Source organism: Falco biarmicus, chromosome 8, assembly GCF_023638135.1.
Source record: "Falco biarmicus isolate bFalBia1 chromosome 8, bFalBia1.pri, whole genome shotgun sequence".
Classification (NCBI taxonomy): Eukaryota; Metazoa; Chordata; class Aves; order Falconiformes; family Falconidae; genus Falco; species Falco biarmicus.
This window is the reverse complement of record NC_079295.1, coordinates 56210481-56230931: the sequence shown is the minus strand read 5'-3', so window position 1 is coordinate 56230931 and position 20451 is coordinate 56210481. Positions and strand designations below refer to the sequence as shown.

The 20451-nt window shown below is 46.7% G+C and overlaps 1 protein-coding gene across 15 annotated transcripts in view; it reads right to left on the bottom strand.

Annotated features, from left to right (window-relative positions):
* The window catches only part of UIMC1 (ubiquitin interaction motif containing 1), a 39499-nt gene that overhangs the window by 9079 nt on the left and 9969 nt on the right, over window positions 1–20451 (bottom strand). For 9 of the 15 annotated variants that reach the window (XM_056348228.1, XM_056348229.1, XM_056348227.1 and 6 more), the window contains 7 exons: window positions 18437–18527; window positions 13108–13232; window positions 11603–12760; window positions 8004–8068; window positions 5383–5471; window positions 4384–4463; window positions 945–1113 (listed from right to left, as the gene is read on the bottom strand). In XM_056348228.1, the coding sequence (XP_056204203.1) occupies window positions 945–1113; window positions 4384–4463; window positions 5383–5471; window positions 8004–8068; window positions 11603–12760; window positions 13108–13232; window positions 18437–18527 (1777 nt within the window). The remainder of the gene's footprint in view (window positions 1–944; window positions 1114–4383; window positions 4464–5382; window positions 5472–8003; window positions 8069–11602; window positions 12761–13107; window positions 13233–18436; window positions 18528–20451) is intronic. The other 6 variants (XM_056348233.1, XM_056348236.1, XM_056348240.1 and 3 more) reach the window with 3 other exon arrangements.

The window sequence follows — 20451 nt, the reverse complement described above, 5'->3', positions numbered from 1 at the left end:
GTTGCAGTTCTTTTACTACCTCCGATTTGCTCAAATTGCTTAAACATCATAGATTTAGGTTGCGTTTAATAACCCAGTATGTAACTGAAAATTATATATTCACAACCTGAAAAGTTAATCTTATTACAAGCTACTACTTTGATATTACCTGACATTGTGCTAACACAGACTTTACATTTCAAACAGCAGCTAAAACATAACTTATTGAATATGTTGATAACCAACCCGTGTATTTGTTCACTTAAGCTCTACAAAGGTTGGCTATGGAAAACTGATACAGAGAAGACTGCAAAGAGGATTAATACGGGCATTCTGACCATGCTTCTGTGCCTCACTCTTCACAGGAAGGAGAAAAATCCAAGCTCCCAGATTGATAGCTATAACTCTGCAATTTTGGAGGAACAAGAGGGAATTTTTTCTGCAATCTCTCGCAGCTGAACGAGCCATTTTTACACATACAAACGTCAGACTCATTGCAGAGCACAGGTCATGCTTGGAGTGCTACAGAACATTCTCTCTTCTTGAGAGCCCTGAAGGATGCTCACCTGCATGGCTCAAGAGCCTGCCATTTTCTACCACTGGCAGATTCTCTGCAGCTCCTCCACAAAACACACAATAGACATGTCTTATGAGTACTGCTTGAAGCATCCAGGGCTAGATCCTGGGGCAAAAGTTAGCTTATATACTTTCCAAAGAACTAATAACGTGATGAATTATGAAGTCAGAAAGATGTCTGTGCAGGAGATTCTGGAAACACAGGAGCCTCCAATAACACTCTCCTGGCCAGCTTGGAGATGGAACAAGGCAGAGTGAATAAACCTCCATACACACCACTCTATGCATCAAGTATCCAAAGAACGACAAGACTGCAGCACCTGGCCACAAGTAACAGGAAAGGGAGATGAGCACAAAGAGCAAGAACACAGAAACAGTGCTTGGCAGACCTGGTCTGTCCTCACCAGCCTCCTCTCCCCCAATGCCGTTGCAGTACATGGCATGCAGCTCGATCTCAGTAGCTGGAAAACCCTGGTCACATAGCGGGCAGGACACATGGTCAGCAGCTGTAGGACTGCACTCAGACACAGCCCTGCCAACATCACCATCTCCACCAGCCTAGGAAGAAGAAGAAGAAAAAATTAGCCAGACACTTAATTGTGTCATTTCTCTTTTTTTTGCTAGGTGCAGAGCTCCATGCTGTCTGGTAGCTACTCACCCTCCCACAGACTCAGTTTTTCTTGGAAAGTTTCATTCTCCCTTCATCACATACTGGTCAGAAATAACACCACTGGCTGAGTAAACTGTGCAGCACTAATAACTAATTCTTCTTCCAAAGGCAACATGTCCTTCTGAATCATGGTGAAACCTCCCTGCACAGCCGTGCACACCGTTTAAGGCAAACATCACTTGTACTACCGCAGAAAAATGGCAAAGCTTCCATTAATCAGGAAAGCTCAGAAGCGGAACTGATGGAAAATTCATGGGGCAAAGCAAGAGTTCAACACCTGACTTGTGCTCATCAGTTTCTGGACATGATCCACGCTACACAGGCAGCACTGTCTGGGAACACAGCTTCCCCCAGGATGAAAGGAGGCTGCTGTGCTCTTAGGGAGTCCGGAGAGATCACCGAGAGGCTCCTCCTCTCTAGAGGAGGTGACTGGAGCAGTCATCAGAGGGGACACAGATCAAGGAGAGAGGCAACACCTTTAAAAATCCATGTCACACAAAATTACTAGCAGTGGCTTTTCACCAGGGCAAAAAGTCAAGAGCCCATGTTCGTTCTCCAGGTGCCATTACCACTTAGCAATACCCTTTTTGCATTAGTTACACAGCTGCAAAGGTGCTCCGCTACCCACCTGCAGAGACACAGCCTGCTCCCTATGCTACTGATGCTCTCAAGACACAGCAGACTGCTGCCATCTCACTCGTAACTAGAACTCTGCCTAGCCAGGCTTGCTACAAGATTTCTCCACATTTAAGAACCTTTCCTTCCTCGAAATGATAAAAAAAAAAGTTCTTTAAATATTAACCACTTAGAAGAAACTTGTAAGAAAATAATACAGGAGAGAGTTTTATGTTCTTAAGGCTAAGGAGTGACACATATACATTATACAGCAAAACTGCCATCTGCTTCCCTCCAATGGTATTATTTCAGGGAAGCAGTAATTGGGGTCAGCCAAGACATTCAGTGCCACTGGAGCACTTTGTCGTATTACTTGGTTTATTACGTGCTTTTCCAAATGACGGTCGGATCCTGACTTTTATGTCCTAAAGAGGGGGGTGCTTTGTTGACTCAGAGGAGCTATGCAAAAAATTGCAGGACTGGACCTTACATCAAGAATCCAACTCACAAAACGCATTTCTCACAGACACTGGCTCGAAGGCTACAGCACTGAGCCCCAGGAACACTTCTCATTTCCAAGGAGGCTCTCCGCCCTGGATTTTTGTGGAGGAGTTGCCACAAGAGTTCCTCCAGCTGAACACAGGCTGCTGAAGTACATCACTTACAGCATTAGCACTTGTACCTCGCTCTCACATCTCAGTGCCACTACATCTTGTGAAATCCTCACTGTGGGGCGTCACACAGAGGAGCCATTAAAAAACAAGATGTGTCAAATATGAATGGTCAGATGAAACCTGCGTTATCCTAGTCAAACACACAGGAAAATGGGAAAAGCAGCCAGCACTGCTCCTTCTAGCTGCCATTTTTGAAGCAATCTTAGGAGATCACCAATTCTGCACACCCTGTTTGCCTACATTCAGCAGTAAACTACTAATTTTAAATGGAAATGCAACATTCTGTAACAAAAGACACCATGGTCCCAAAACTGCTTGTACGAAATCTTGCTGTAACAGCCTGGAAAACCTCAACTGCGGAAGCAACCAATCACCCCTGTCAGAGGCAGAGACTGTTGCCTCTCCTCTTTAGCAGAGGAAATTGTCTACAAGACATAGTACTTGCAGCCAACAGCCAGCCAAGAGCAATGCTAGAGGCTGAGCTCAACAACAAGACTCCTGTGTCCTGGCTCTACATCTGCCAGGAAGAAGTCAGTCCCAGCGGTCTACACTAGCTTTATGCTAACTGCTGATGCACATGGTAGCTGTTCCTGCTGTCTTGGAGGGCTGCAGGCTCCGCAGCGGTACCTGCTGCCAACGATAATGTTGTCAAACAATCCCTAGGAAGCCCCACCTCACCACTCCTGAACATTGTGCTGATCACCTTGTCCCGTCTAGGCAGAGGTGTGAGACCTGGGGCACCCTCTGCAAAGCACAAGGGACAGGGCAGCGTCCTGGCCGCAGCAAAATGGGTCATGAACGTGCTTCAGTGGCTGCAGCTACCCAGCTCAGCACAGGACCACCGCCTCTCCCTGCTGCAGTCTCTAATTGACTGAGCAGTGCTTTGAGATACCTGCAGAATGAAAGGCACACAACAGCAGAAGCTGGTTTATTAAGAGGCCTGTGACAATGAGACATCGGAGCTGCAGACGCACTGTACAAGCTGCAGACTCCCAGAATGAGCTTTCCACAAATGAATCCTCTTGTCAAGAGCTGTACGATTCTGTATTCATGTACCCTGCCAGAGGAGCACTTGGCAACCCCTTTGATATCACTCTCTAAATTAATAGACAAAGGGAGTTCTATCAGAAGCAGGAACTGAAGTCAGATGTTGGTACAGTGACAGCTGCAAAGCAATTGCTGTGCAGGTGTGACAACAGGGGGAAAGGAGCCACACAACAGCGCACATCTGCATCAGGAGGTAAGAAGAAGGCCCCACCATTGACTTACTATAGCTATTAACTACTACTGCACTGAAATCAAAGTTCCCAGGCTCAGGTCACTCTGCTTGGACTGCAAACCACCGCCAGCCCTCAACACTTCCATGTCATCTTTAACCCAGCCCAGCCTCTGGGTGAACCTCTCCTCTTAGCCTCTTGGAGATGGTCTGTGGAGAACAAATACCGAAGTTCAAAGGACTGTGGAAAAGCATGTCACAACACGAGTGACTGAGGTTTACTAGGACTCCCCTCACAGCTCCTGGGGCCCCTTCTGCATCACTAACATGGGCAACAGCACTGCCGTCCACACTGATGGCATCCTCCAGTGCAGCAGTGCGTGTGGGATAAAAGAAAAAGCTGGAATTGGTAACAACTCTCCAGCTACAGGACTGAAAGGCTCTAGAAGCAGCTGCACACAGTCCCCAGCCAAAAGGGACTAGCGTTACGAAGCAGTGGAGAAAAGTGAAGAGGGAACAGTTTGTGAGGATCCCAGCGGCAGCAGCCCAAGCTCCCAGCTACCCAAGGGGAAACGCCAGCACAGCTCAGCTGAACCACGGTCTAGAAGGCAGGAGAGGAAACAGGACCCTTCCCCAACTTCAAGCTCTTTTACCTGCATAGGTTCATCCCCGCTGCCCGAGCAGAGCTCTTCTCTCTCCACTTCAATAGCTTCCAGTGGACTCGGCTGGATCTCTGCAGAAAAACACCTCCACGTCAGCACAGGTTTGCAGCCCCCAATCTCCTCACTTGTTGATGTAAATTGGTCCATTTCTTAACAGTCTTGTCACAGTTTCAAAACATTTTTTAGACTTGCCACAAATGTTTCAGACAATGTGCAACAACACAGCCGGATGAGGGGTTAAAGTCACAGCACAGCAGTGTGAGGACAAAGCCACCGAAGCTTTGTGGCTTCATGGGGAGTGAGACTAGACAAAAGGAAAGTGCCTGGCACACTTGCTGGGATAGAGACAAAGCAAGAATAGAGTGCTCTCTCACTTCCAGACAAACAGAGCTCCTGTTCTGCGGTCTGTCTTGCAGATGCACCATCTTTAGACCTCCACATCTTCCCTAGCAACAAAATATGCCTCCAAGCACCACCATGACCTCTCTCTCTACAGCTGCTTGTGAACAGGAGCAGTCTCTTCATCAATTTTTCTCACTTAAAACCCTGGACTGGAAAATCTCAAATGTAGTAGGAGAGACCAAGGAAGAAAAACACATTGATCCCAAACATGTTTAATTAATGCAAGACAAAAGTTATTTCAGCTCTCACACTGTACACGTATCTTGGCACTGAAAAATCTGAGAATTTCTTGATTGCACCTCTTGAAGAGACCACTCCTAACACCTTGTTTTGAGTGACTCCTCCACAGCAATGTACATCCTAGTGTCTCTTCAGCAGAAAGTCCTCAGCAATCTCTGGTCACTGAACTGTCTTAGAGGAAGTGGGTCCAAAAACAGAGAATCAAACTAATTTATCTGGATCATTTCAGCTGACAAACACAGCTGGGAAAGAAATCTCGGTTTGTTCAAGTTACTTGAAAATTCTCTTCTTTTCTCTGAATTTTCTAAGTGTGCAACTTTTGGTGCAAAATTCTCAAGCACCTCTTACCTGGGCAAACAGATATCTCTTCATCAGCAGAATTTTCTGTGCCAGTATCTGGGCTCCTTTTACCACCAAGTGGGGTCAACACAGAGATGCTGTTCAAAATATAAATATAATATAAATCTCCAATCCAGTAGGTGTGACAGCCTGTGTCACACCCACCTGTCTCACACAGTTCAGAACAGCAGACTATGCTGTAATTTCCAAATGGTCAATATCTAATAGCCAGAAATGACGAGGATAACAGCAAAATATGGGTCTAAAATGCTGTCCTAAACAGAAATTCCAAAGGGAACATTTTTTCTTCTAGAAGCCCTTGACAAAAAGGCCCAAAGGGTCCCTGTTTCATGTCAGGGGAGTAAAAATACCTGCTCGCAAGTGTGGGACACTCTTGATTCTTTCTACTCTTAGAAGATTTGGGAGTTGTGCAGGTACCAGCACCGTGCCTCTTTCTGTCTGGGGGAGAAAACCCTCAAACAGGAAAGACACAGACTTGATTTATCCTGCATTCCCCCCTCCCTCCTCACACTGCTAATTTGCTTCCTTATCGCTCTGCACAGCAGTCAGAAGCAGCATGGATGCAACACCAGGCAAGGCTTCCCTGCAGCAAAGTCCTAACAGCATTAGCACGGCTGTTCCTCCAGGCAGCACCGGGTATCACTCCTCCCGTTTTGACCTTCGGATTCCTCCTTTTTTTTCCTACCCCCACACTCACAGTGTCTTTCCGAAACAGGCAAGCATTGCTGAGTAAGTCTGGCACCCATGCTGACACACTCAGCGCTTTGCATGGCTTTCTGATTAGTCTGATCAAGTATGCAAGAACACACTTTAAAACATGAATCCCCATACTGACAAATAGAAGATTTATTAAGCTCAACCACAGGCCTTAGAGAGGAGAGAACAGCCACTGCTGATTTATGATAAATAACAAAATTGTGATAGGAAATCACAAGTGGCTTTTCTCTCTAAATAAAGCATCTCAAAGCATTTGTTATGAATCCAGGCTGAGCATGTTTTACTCTGTGTCTAACATCAGGGCTCACTTCAAAAGAACTCACACAAAACAACTTGCTATGACATTTATAAAATGGGCTAATCAATTTGAAGTCAAACCACATTTCTTGCTACACCAACTATCTCCTGGTAACAAAGCCTATAATCATTTATTAAAACCCCAATCTACCATGCTCTGCACAAAGTGTAAAACAATCAGGCAGAGTGGCCCGCAGAAAACAAAGCAGCCTATTCTCGCTGCTGCTGCTTCCTAAACTGCTTCACTACCTCCAGACAGCTCCGAGCTGTGTTTTCCTATTAAGTACTGCTGAGGCCAGCCGGTCGGGGTGCCTGAGCCTTACCCGAGAGAGGGCTGTGCTGGCAAATTACCAGGAGCCAGATGGCAACACTTAATGTGCACAAAACTGCAAAGACTGCAGCCATTTCTTGCCTTGCTGCAGATGTGCCAGCTGCTCAAGGAGGGGCCGCAGCACCCAGGTGCATCCTGGCCCCAAGGTGGGCAAGCCAGGGGCTCCTGGGCGGCTTGGGGAACATCCCAAACTAACGCCACCAGCTGCACCAAATGAAAGAGGTCCCTCTCTTCATGTTCAGCCCTGGCCTCTTCTGTCTTAAGCAGGCGGGAGGCCAGCACTGCGGAGCGCACACCTCGGTGCCTTCTACGCAAGCACACAGGCTCAGACCTCGGCTGTCACAGACTCATCAGCCTCAGCAGCAACGGTAGCTGCAGGTTCCTTCTGCTCCCCAAGGCAAGCTTTAAGCTTGTTAGAAAGGTGCAAGCAAGAGGGATTTTCGTACTCTGCATATTGATATTAACTGCTCAGGACAAATGCCGTTAGATCAGAGGAAAGTTGGCAGTTTTGTTCCAAAGCAGGTTTAAATTATAAAATCCAGCAAATTAAAAACATGGCATTATCTGGCCTCTCTTGTAACTTGCTCCTTGAATCCTCTCCCATTTGCCCTTTTTCTCCCACAGCCTTTGCTGCAGAATTGCATCCCACAGGAAGGGGAAGAAAAAAAAAGGAAAAGAGGAGTAGGCTTAAATCTGAAGAAAATCATGTTGACTTGTCCCACACCTGTCATCTGCTGAAGTGGCTTTTCTGGAGCACTGCACTCTATCTTTGGCTGATAGGCAGTGCCGTCTGGCTTCCTCCTCCCTTCTTTCCTCTTCAGCAGTAAGGCAAGAACATAAAAATACACACAGAAATCCAGTAAACCCTCCACCATGCTGCCTATGTGCCTTCCCAGACAGACCATGTGACTGCATGGCTGTAACTCACCTTCAGCTCACCTACCCATCTCCACAGCTTTACTGCACCATGTCACATTAGCTTCAGAGGGCAAGGATCAAGTCCTTGTCTTGTACTAGAAGGCACCTTGCACATTTTATAAAGTAACAAGTGTAACTGATCTCCCCATTTGTGTCCCACCTCTTTCCCTATTTCCAGGGCTAACTTAACAGCAGCTACTACAGCCAGCCTTTCCAGCAAGCCCTGCTGCCAGGTCCTGCAGCAAGCCCCAGCGAGACTGCACCCCAAATACTCCAGGGAGAAAGGAAGAGCCCACATCACTGGAGTGAGCCCATGAGTCCCACGGTCTGAAGTCACCCTACTCACCCCTGTGCAATTTGCATGGGCTCCCCATCTTCACGTACATCCTCTGCAGGCAGCACCTGGGAGGCCTGGAAAGGAAAATTCTGATATCATATAAAACAACGTACACAGTTAACTAAGATCTGCTGGGTCATCAGATTCTGTCCATGACATTGCACCCAGTCTGCTATGCATATTTTTCTGAAAATGGCTAAGTACCCATCCCGAACTAGTCTGGTTTTTCCCCTCCATCACCCTGGTAAGGTGTTTCAGCAGCTCCTTGCAACAATGCCTGGCAGTACGTTTTGTTACCTTGCTGCCAAGCCATGTTCCTGGACAGTCCATGCCCATTCATTCATGTCATCCTTCTCTATCACCCTCCACACCCTCTGCCTGTTCCCAGCATCTAGCCTGACACACTTGTAAGCAGCAATTGTAGCTCTTCTCCATCTCCATTTGTGCAAAACTAAACAATCCAATGATTTTAGTGTCACCTTACACCTCCTCACACACCCCAGCAGCCTTCACCTACTCCAGTTTAAAATCTATTTGCCTGAGCCAGGATGACCTGATCAACTGGTACAGCTGATGTTTGACCATGAGAGGTACTTTTCTGAAATTCTTTATGGGTAAGATCTGTTGCATTTTTCTTGACTGGGAAATCAGCTGTCCCATCAAAGAGAGGGAACAGATTAACCTGTGCAATCTACAGCTGGCAAATCCGTGTGCATTTTATCCCATTTTTCATTTAGCTCTATGACTCCACTTATTCTTTCCTTTAAAATTTGTTCAAAAGCCTTATGCACTGCCAAGGTCAGGCTAACATGCCAGTCATTACCCAGATCCCTTTCTTCTTCTTCAGTGTACGTTACACTTGCCGTTCTCTAATCAGGTGGAATTACAACGGTTTATTGGCAGTCCTTGCTGTCAGGCCTGCGATTTCTCATGCTACTTCTCAAAGAAAGCCAAGGGGTTTTCCTCCCCCTTTCTCAAGTCCATTAAACTCTCAAAGTCTGATTTCCACCATAGGTTTCAACTTTGATCAGCTCCACTCCTGGATGGCTGATGTACTTCCCCAGCAAGCCCAAAACAAAGCCTCCTGTCAAGATTTCCCTAAAGTGACTCCAACCCCCAAATATTCTGTTTTATCTGTGCTGTTCCTTACATCATCAACATAAAATATCACACCTCCTCCTTTAAATTTCTCTTTTTCCTGAACTGTGCATATCTTAACACCACCTCTACCCTGGTCAGGAATGCTGGGCCACATTTCTGTTTTTCCTAGTACATACGTTATAAAGTATGGCACTAATTCAGGTCACCAGACTCTAACTCTCCAGAATTGGGTCTATTCCCTCTGAATCTTTTAAAGACCAAGAGTCCCCTAACCTTATTTGAAAGGCTATGAAGGAATTGATTCTATTAGCACTGAAGTTTGTTAGTGCAGGTTCACAGGCTATGATGATTCCTGACAACCAGGATTTGCTCTGTGCAAACACCCCTTGGCTGCAGGCGACAGTTGCAGCAGTTGGCCACTGCCAGGGCAGAACTCTGCCTGCTCCAGGTGAGGGTTTTGGAGCAGGGGTAGAGGCAAGCTCCCTCAAGCACATCATTTGCACCTGCATTTCACTGGTACAATACACGGCACACAAGGCTTTTTCAAGGACAGCTTTGAGTCCCCATGTATGGTTTCTAGCATTGGCACAGCCTAAAATCTGCCACCAGCCCCACTAGCAAAGCAGTCCTGGTGGCACTGGGGGAGCCCCAGGGCAGTACAGGCAACAGGGGTCTCCAAGCGATGCAGCGCATTAGGGACACAACCACTCTGGGCCCTTGCTTTGTCACTGCCAGTAGAATTGTATTTGATAGAAGGAAAAAAATGGAGACAAGGCACCAGCAAACATCCAACATATCGATCTTGCAAGTAAATCACTTGCGCTGGCCTCAGCATGCGACTGCACAGAGAGGCAGGAGAAGGGAGCAACCTCTCAAGCCATGTGCGATAAAGCAGATGAAAGGGCATTTAGAAATCATTTTCTCTCAAGTAAATAAAAGACTGGAAAATTTTGGGCTAGGGTTGAAATTCTAAAGTCTGCTCCCCCTCCCACTTCCTTATTTTTTCACCTTAAAAATATCAGAAAGACTACATTACATACACATTATAGCTCTTTGAGAGAGCACTTGTGGTCAGGATGAGTACATTGCAAGTTCCCACTCAGCACCACTAAAACCTCTTTTCTCTGAAGAATTAATTAGGTATTAAACAGATAATAAAAAATACCCCACAATTTTCAATACTGATTAAAACTTCACACCCTTCCCAGCTGCTGTAGCTTTCCAAGGGTTTTAGAGCACACCTCCAGAGACCTGCAGTCACCCCAGTCCTCCAGATGAAGACCTCCCCTTCAACAGAAAAAGACAGAGACGAAAAAAAAAGCAGTTTGCCTTAAGAACCTTTCAGGTCTTTTGTATCTATCCTAAAGAAATGAAAAAGGGCACAAGTCGGTTTCTTTCCTCTGCAGGTCACCTCTAAGGCTTGTTTAAATCCATATCTGCTAAACCCAAGCCGAAGCACTGTCATGAAAAGTCACATTTCAGCACAGGCTGCTCTGCTCTTTTTCTGCAACCAGAAAATGCAGACATGACGTTTTTCCTAAGTGTTCAATATTACAAGACAGAATATAAATATCACAAAACAAGTTAAGTATCTTTCTAACACCAGGGTAAATGATCAAATACACTTGAAAACAGGAACAACAGAGCTGAGGCTTCAGTCATAGAGAAGATAAAGTTATACAATGATCCGGGAGTGAAGTCATTATGAAAAATGAGGGTTGGAAAAGGCTGACACAAACCTAAAATACAGCAGTAATAAATACTTCATCTGACTAGCAATCTGTTTAAACTTAGCAGTGACAGAAAGCTGCCTTCCGCTCCAACAAGAGAGTCCTGACGGAGACAGAGGCTGACACCTAGCGTCTAGCAGACCCAACAAGCAAGCCAGAGAGGTGCCCAACCACCAGAACAAGGACGACGAGCATTGCCGTGATGACAGATCACCCATGACAGGCAGAAGACGCCTGTGAGCACGCAGAGCCTCTCCCGGCCAAAACTGCAGGACCACTAGGGAAAAGAGCACTTGCAAGGGTGAAGCACGCGCAGACACAGATGAGCATGTAGGTGTAAAAAGGAAAGGCTACACTGCAAGGACAAAAGCCACATGTCTGTTCGCAAAGGAAAACACAGAGCTCTCCACGTTGCCATGGGTTTATAAGCTGGTTTGCCAGAGCTGGCGGTGGTCAGCATCAGCTCTGTGCTCGCTACCTTGACACACTGCCAGGCTACACCCTTTCGAGAAGGCCAGTCAGCTGGAAGTCTTTTTCTCAGTGGTGCATTAATGGACGACTGCCAGGCTGCATGATGGCCCCTACCGTTTGTGAGCTGGGTATCAGCCTGTATGCTTTGCCTCTCCCTTTCACTGTAAACTGCGGGGCTAGGGGAGGAAGACCCTAAATTTTAAGAGGAGCTTTAAACAGCAATGCCTGGTTTGCAGAAGGGACTGAACCCTAAAATGGGCAGAAGAGCAGGACTGCTCAACATCTGCTCAGTGGCGAAGCTCTTACCTGGCAGTAGCTGGTGGTAGGTTCATCATCAGAAGTGGAGTTCTTCTCTTCTTCAGTGCTATGCCCTGGACTCTCTGCCTCCCTCCTCTTTGAAGGAAGGAGCCAAGTGATGCTCTCAGACTCCTTCTGCCCATCTGGGTCTCCATCTTCTGTACCATCAGCAACCCCATTCTCCCTACTCATCTGCTCTCCTTTCCCAAGCTCATTTTGGCTCAAGGAAGAACTGGGCACAACTGGGTTACCAAACTCCTTCTTATGCAATAGCTGCCTCTGAGCCTGCTTCAGGCTCTTCTGGTAAACCTCCAGCTGACACAAGATGACTTTGGTGTACTGGTTGGGGTCCACCCCTTTGGGGCAGAAGGGGATGCCCCAGTAATAGTGCACTGTGTCTCTGGTCTCCTCCTGCTTGTGCTTCTCCTCCGCCGGATTCAGTACGCAAAGCTCAGGGGTACAGTCAGGCACCTCGTTCTGCTCCGCTTGCTCTGTGGAAACATCGACTTTGGTGGCGTGCCCAGGCTGTGAGGTGTGTTTGGTACCTGCTCCTCCACCACTCCTCCTGGGGCTGCCACACTGTTCTGTGGTCCAGCTCTTCCTAGGTGTGGCTGAGCTCCCGGCACCACCTTCTCCTGCAGAATGGCGAGTGCAGGACAGGCACTGCTCTTTTGGTTCATGGCCTGTTGCTTTGGAAGAGCCGGAGGGGCTTGTGAACAGTCTCCGAGGTGTCAGTCGCCAGGAGCCTGAAGTCACCCTGCCAAAGGTGGGACTCAAAGAGATGAGGTCCTCTCTGAGAGTGCTGGGTAACATGTTACTAGAATCACTTTTTTCTGATGAGGAAGGCTTCTCACTTGACCTTGTCACAGGCTGGCCCTTCCCCGGAGACACGATTATGCTGGATACTAGTGAGCTTTCGACAATTTCCTGGCTTAACCTCCTCAACACTACCAGGGGGCTCCGGGCGACATCCATCTGTCCATTCCCATCAGCTCTGGTGCTCTGTGAGTGGGAGCTGCACTCAGAGCGAGGGGTGTCAGGGCAAAGCGCCAGATCTCCCAGGATCTCAGAGCCTTCTTTCTCAGCAGGCTGGCTTTGGCCTTGTGCGCCCAGTGCTTCTGCAGACAACTGAGGGGTTGCATCAGAGGAATCCGAGGGCTGACAGCTCTGAAAAACAAAAGGTTGATTCTCCAAGAGGCATGTTGTCTACCAGCAGAGCATACCAAGGGCTCCCCCAGCACACTAGCAGCCGTCACCTGGACTCTAGACACACAGGCACAACCCTGATCAGAACTGTGTACCCCAAAACAGATGACAGCTGGAGTTAAGACTTCATACGCCCCTCTCACTAGGAATGGTACAAAACAACTACTCTGCAACTGCTGTAGTTCCAGCTCATGCTGGAAATAGCTAGACCCCCAGTAAAACCTTCTTTTGTGCAGTGTGGCAAAGCAAGCACAGAATGCAATGCTGCTGAAGAACCCCAGTAAGCCTCTTCACAGAAGCACACTTACATTAAGGCTCTCAGCAATGGCCTTCCTCAAGAGCTCCTCCTCTTCCTCTTCTTGACAGTTCACTTGTCTAGCTTCTTGCTCACTCATTTTCAGGGCCAGTGCAAACTGTTCCTCTTCAGTCATCTCTACAGCAGAAGAAATAGGATAATGTCAAGTCACAGCTGCAGGTATATGTAAACACCCAAGCTATACCCATCATGTTGGGAGAAACGTCCAAGGGTGCCGCCTGCCCAGGAGGAATGCAGAGTAAAACACCTAAACTTCAGCTTTCCCAAAAATGTGCCACCAAAACCAGAGCAGGCAAGACTAAGTGAAAAAGATAACCCAAGTCAGGAACTTCAGTTAGGGTTTCTACAGCAATCTAAACTCTGACTCCCTGGGTATATTAATAGCAACAGGACTTTTCATTTGCCCTCATCAAACAACACACCCTACAGCTGCAAAACACATGTTCAAGGAGAGGGGAAAAGGACAGATCTCCGAAGTGTGCTCATTTTTATATCAGATAGGCTCAGCAGTAAGGCAAGATACAGAACCCATCTTAATACACTTTTTTACTAGCCAAATAGCACACCTCACTACCTTCTGACATGCAGATACCTGCAATACCACAGAAGACCTACCTAAGAGAAAGAGCACTACGTCTTGTTCACCCACCCCGAGCCGCAGGTGGAAAGCTCTGTGAAGGATAATGTTACTTGCTCACTGGTATCATGGAGGATCTTTCACATGCATACATCCCCCTTCTTCTCACATCACCACTCCACTGCATCACTAAGTCAGTCATGCATGGGAAACAGGTTTTCTACAGTTCTAACTGCTATTTCAGCAGAAAACATCTTCCTGAAATATTCCTCACTCAGAGCAAACCAGAAGCCAAGACTGGCTATTTAGAAACTAAGCAGTTAGTTACTTTGGAAAACACTTATTTACTTAGATTCGATTCAACACTTTCACCACACTTAAAATATACAATGCCTGCAGAATAGAGTGCAGCTTGAAAAACAACTCAACAGCACTCTCAGGAGCTGAAAAAATACATCTTCTCACTTGAAACAAATTGACAGATTTCCTTCAAAACCCGCTCCTTCCTTCAGGCAGAATCCTGCATGCGCCATCTCATGCATGAACCAAAAGGCTTGCTCTCTGATGGGCTAAAACATCTTTAAGGCACGCAATTTGAATGGGAAGGCTGCCCAAGCACAAAACATGCCTTCACTGCAGCCACTTTCGGAAACAGACAGTTCCCTGGATAAAGATGTATTCAAAAGTTGCAGGCTCCCCTTTTCCTCTTCCCACCAGCCGCCACCAAAATACAGCAGCGCAGCCTCCCTTGAAGCAGCCTGGGATTGCACTGGTCTTAGCACAGACCGTGCATCACGGCACTGCTGCATTGAGGTGCATCCATACAGCAGCAGGCTTTGCTTTGCCCTTCCCCCAGCTCGTTGCTAATGGCAGGCTGGTTCTCCCCCACCCAAGCAGGATTTGAAGCATTTTTGGACTGTTCTGATTACCAGCCATAGATGCCTTTACATGTCCTACTAAATCAGCACTTAGATTCAGGTCGGGGGTTTAGTTTTGTTTCTTTCTTTTTTTTTTTTTTTTTTTTTTAATTTCTTTAAAAATTAAGAAAGAGGTTGAAGCGAAGGCAGACTGCAGTGCACTCAGGGATCTTTTGTCCTTGGACAAAGTCACTCTATGTTACAGCCAGCAGGGACCAGGGGAAAAAAAAATAATGCATCCTTTAATGGAAAGCACACGACAGTCCAGTGTATGAAGAAGGCTCCCATCCCCAAGAAAAGCAGTAACACACAGTACTTCCACAATACCTAACACCTCCCAAGCATTCAATAAGCGTGTGCTGATTTGTTTCCCTGCCCAAACCATAACAGCAATCATGCCAGATCCTGCAAACTCTGACACGTGCAAGAAAAGCAGCGCACGTGATCAGCGCCCCACAACACAAGACTTTCCACGTGCTTAAATTAAAACGGGGGCCTAAGCGCTCACCAGTTCAGGCTATCAACATCCATGAAGCTTAATAAAAAGAAACATTTTTTGGCGAGTTACTACTGTACATTTTGTTTTCTTCTCCCTCTCTGGCACAGCAATTTCCCCTCTGGGGACAGGGAATGTGCCAGACAAATGCTGCCTCTGGCAAAGAAACCAGCGACAAACAAGATGCACTTAGTGTATGTTCCAGTTGAGTAGGTGCTCCTGAGATGGGGAAATCTCGAGTTTAAATCCACCTGGCATTACGGTGGGGAGAGAAAAGAGCAGTTCTGCTCATGCCTTCCAGGAGACCTGACCTGCTTTAAGCTGAGTGGTCCAGAGCTGACGGTATTTTGTGCTCCACATCTGATCTCAGCATCGTGTGTTTTATTAAACTTGATGTTGATTGCACCGGTCATAATTTACAATGATTAGAAATCCAGAGAGCTGCATTAGCCCCCAACCGGTGTGTGCAAACAGACCTCTGGAGCGCTCCAGGCGCAAGCACTGAGCGTGCAGCGGAGGCGAGCCACACTCCAGGAGCACACCGGTGGGGCAGGGGAGGAATGGCCCCTCTCTGTCTGGACAGACATGCTCTGTTCCGCCCAGCTCACACACATGGCACACCTCACAGAAGCCCATTCCCGCTGCCAGGTGGGGAAGCGCCCGCACCTCCGGCTGGGAACTGTGTCTCACACTAAAATCCACTCGCCTCACATCCATCCCAACACAGCATGAAATCCCAGTGCCTCTCCAGGGACCAGGGTATCCAAGAAACCCACAGATGGGAAGGAGGGGTCAGGGAGAAACCGTTTTTAAGACATTGCAGCCCTAAACAAATTAAACCATTTCAGAGCCTTTTTAAATGCTAATACGGCAATTTGCTAAGCGATTTATGTTCCATTTTGACATTTGCAAAGTGAATTAGATGCAAAACCCCACTAGTTGTAGTTCTACTTAGTAGCAAGAGATTTACTCAAAAATAACAGAAACGGAATCTCAGTATTTCTACATATCCAAAGTGCAATTACAGTAAAAACATTCAAATGTGCTTTAAAGCACTGACTTCCTCCGGAAAAAGAGAAAGAGATTTCTTTAGGTTTTGCATTTCCATTTATCCTGTCAGGATGAAACGTCACAGATATATTTTAGTTATGGCTTTAGGTTAAAATGAATAAAACCACAACAAAGCAAAAATGGGAGGATACGCTTTATAACCAGAGCCTACAAATATCTGAAATTTTCCAGTTTTGAGGAGAAAGAACTTGCTCTACCCAGAAGCACCGAATCTTTACAAAAGACAATTTGCCTCACAATTCAAAGAATTTATTTAAAGACACTGAGAAAAATAATTACTACTTCAAATCCTAATTTGCCTAAAAGCAAACACCTAAAGCCTAATTATAGCTTCCTATAAATGAGAGAACAGACCCACCATCACATATGCTTAAACAAGCAACTGCTCTCTGACCGAGCAGTGCTAGGCACCCCCAACCTCCTGCACTTCAAGGAGGCAGACATGCACACACACACAAAAAAAAAAAAAAAAAAAAAAGGGAAAAAAAAGGTAGCTTTTGCCCCAGGAGGAGAAAAACTATTATCAGTAATTTCAACATCTAGACACACAGCAGAACTCTTCCATTATACAACGGATAGAGAGCCAGCCCTGTCTCCTGCGGATTTTCTGGAGCAAGCCGAACACCTTTCACACAGCACCAGCTCCCAAAACCCAGCACGCTCAACAATGTAATGAGGACATCCAACTCCAGCAACTCCCTGTTCTTAGCACCGTATGTTTGGCCACATTTTTACGGAATCTCTAAGGTGGGGTTTCAGTTTTTATCTGGTGTTCTATTTCTTCTGGGAGAAACAGAAGAAAAAGAAGAAAAAAAAAAATAGAAGGAACTCTTCCCCATTTCTGACTTTGCTATCTTACTTGTTCAACACAGGACATGCACAGTGGGTTTCAACTCCCACAAAGAGCCAGGATGTTTCATGCTATGGCCTTAGGCCTCTATTAAAAACAATTTAATTCACACAAGCCCTGTGAGGACTGACAAGCCCAACTGCTGCTGCTTGCAGAGCACTGGCGTGCTCCATTTTGCTCAGTGATTGCTTTGGGTTTTGCAGGAGACAACATCTCTCCCATTTTAAAACGTTCTGAATTTAACATGCTAGATGGACTCCTGCCTTGCAGAGCACAAGAACGTGAGTGCAGATCCGCTGGGGCAGAGAAACAGTCGGCCCACCCGGCTGCTGTAACAAGTGGTGCTGTACGGGGAGTACAGGGAAGCCTTGCCACACTCAGCAGTCCCTTCTGCTTGAACATCCCCGGTCTTCAGAAATGCTGCTTGCAGAATATGAGTGGAAACATGCCAGCCTGTTCCCTTTAGCATCTGTTTATAGACCTATTATCCATGAATTCATTTAATCCCTTATTAGAGCTGCTGATACTGACCCCTCCACAACCTCCTGTGACAAAAATTTCCAGGAATCCACAACATGCTGTGTGAAGCATTACGTTCCTTCACCCATTTTAAACATATCTCCTGCTACTTCCACCAACTGCACCCTGGCTGTAGGAGCTAGTAAACAACAGCTCTGCGTTCAGCCGAGGCACTGCCTTCCTGATGTGAACTTTGATCCCACCTTCCTCCCCAAACAGAGCCGCCCCAGGCTTTCTAGTCTGTCCTCATAAGGCAGCTGCTCCATCCCCTTCATGGCTTGGGTTGCCCTCCTCCGGAGGTACCATAGTGTCCTTGAGATGCAGAGACCAGAACTGAACACAGTGCTGATGTGGGTGCACCAAAACTTTATATAACAGCAAAATGACATAAAACAGATCTCTTGTTCTTAACATCCTTCCCTATGATGCCCAACGTTGCTGGCTTCTCCAGCTGCCCCCATGCTACAAGCCAATAATTTCAGAGAACTGTCAGCTGCAACTCAGATCTTTCCTGAGCTGCGCCTGCCGGGTCAGAGCATCACAACGTTTCAGGGAAAGACAGCAGCAGAGGGGCCTGAACAGAAAAGCAGTTTGTGACTGACAGTGCTTTCAAATCAGCTTCAACCAATCTTGAAACCCAGTGAGGTACCAACACCCTCGCACACTTATTTTGGAAGCACACCAGTCTGCACACACACTGCCTGGGGAGAAAACAAGTGACAGAGTGCCTATTCACAAAGGCAAATTTTACCCCTGAGAAGGGTCTTCTCCGAGAGCTGTGCATCCCCGAGCCACATCACAGCCTTTCTGCAAGGGAAATAATCTCTAACACAAACAGCAGAAGCTGCTCAGCACCAGTCTCCAGCACCCAGCCCCACACTCAAGACGTACGTGCAATTTTTCTTTTAGCAGCAAACTTCGTTCTATCCAGCTGCTGTTTTGTTCTCTTCTTTTGCAATCTGCTCTCTTCCTTTGACTCCTGCTGTAATGGAAAAAAATACGGTGAACACATACAATATGTAAGAAATACTACCAGCCCCCCTCCTCTCCGCTACTCAGACACAAACACTGGTTCAAGAACAAGCATCTATTTGTGTGAAATTTGAATTTCAAACATAATTCAAACACATTCTGTAACTATTAAAAGCTGTGTGATAAGCATAATGAGCAAAAAGAGTTACAGACTGACATAAACAGAGAAGTAGTAGAGACAATAGACTTCATGCCAGTCACTACCATGCACTGCACCTGCTGCCCATGATTTTAGAGATAATTTGTTTGGCCTTCCTAAAACGTTGGTATTTGTAAGCACTCAGAAAAACAAAACCTTTTTATAACTGAACATCACACCCCTGTAAGCCAGGACTGTTTCCTGCCATGCAGCTTCTAGTACTCTGCCCAAACAATTTCAGGTGACCAAAACTAGAATCCTAGCCATTTCTGGGGACTCAGGCTAATACACCCCGAGGGCAGGAGAGCCAGCTGTTATTTACTCCTCATGCTATTATCTCATATTGCCACAAGTGTTTAATTTTTGAAGCTTGAATACTTCAGAAGTTTGTCGTCTCAAGGCCTCCCAGAATAACACCCAGACAAACAAGCAAAGTGCATGCTGCTTTAAGCACACGGTCTGCAACCAGAATGGTCACAGGCTTAATTGGCACACATTTATGCAAGTTGCTGTCCTAACGGCTTAAGTGAGGGCGTACACATTACTGAAGGCTGGCACTGGACCACTTCCAATTTGTCTCTCTAAGTCAGGTAGGATTAGGATCAAACCCAGTGTTTCAGGCAGAGACCCAAGCCTGACGGGGACAGGGCTTCCTATGGCTCTGCCTGCAGCTGCAGTTGTTTTGGCTGTTCACGAGACTCACAAACTGGCCACACGCCTCTGCCTCTTACCTCTTGTGCTAGGAGGGGGGCTTCAAGGCAGGGCATGTGGCTTGGGCTACTTTAATGCTAACAGATATGCTGCTTATTTTCAAGTGTGATCAATTTCTGCTGTCTGTTGCCTGTGTTTCCGAACCTGTAAAGTCCTTTGGACTGTACCTCTATGCTGAGTTTTATTCAAGACATCTCCAGCTTTAAGTGTTATCTGTAGATTTTATTAGTGTATATACACCACTTGCTCCCTCTTACAGATCATTAATGAGGATGTTAAAACACACAGAGACCTAATATTGATCCTTTTGGCCTCAGCTTTACATCTCTCCCAAACGAGCCTCTCTTCTGTCCATCACCAGCTTTTGCCGACAGTCTTTTAGCAGGATTTCAATCCAGGAATGTTACTATCTAGACCAAATTGAATTATTTATCCAACTAAGATTTTGCAAGACGTACTATTAAGTGGTTTCCTGAAACCCTAATACATTACAGCTTTTACATGCCCTAATACCTACGCATTCCTCACTTCCACTGATTTAAGAATCAGCTCACAACAAGGCAGCAATCATGCTCGGCAAGTGCATACACACACCCATGCTCACACCTAAGGGTTTTTTCCTTTGACTGACTCCTCTTCCCCACCCAGCCTGGTTTTCATGCCCTGTTTCCAAGGTCTGCTGCTGGGTCTCCAAAAGGCTGCCTCACAGCCAGGTTCTCTCTTGCCAGAAGCTGGATGCCTAGCTCACACTCAGCAGGTGAAATCCTCTCTCTTCCAAGGCCCTGGCATGTCACCCCTCTCCAGTTTTCCACAGGCCACAGGTTCTCCTACTCCAAACTTCCTTGCCTTGGTCTGCAGCAGCCCCATGCTAACCTTGTGGGCAGCCCACACCTAAGGGAGTGGGGAGACGTCTATGGGATCACACCAGGATCAAGCTAGGATTATACGCTGGAGGAGGTTAAGCAACAGCTCTCCCACTCTCCCCAGAAGCCGTGTCTAACAGTGCTAAACCTACTCCAGCTTA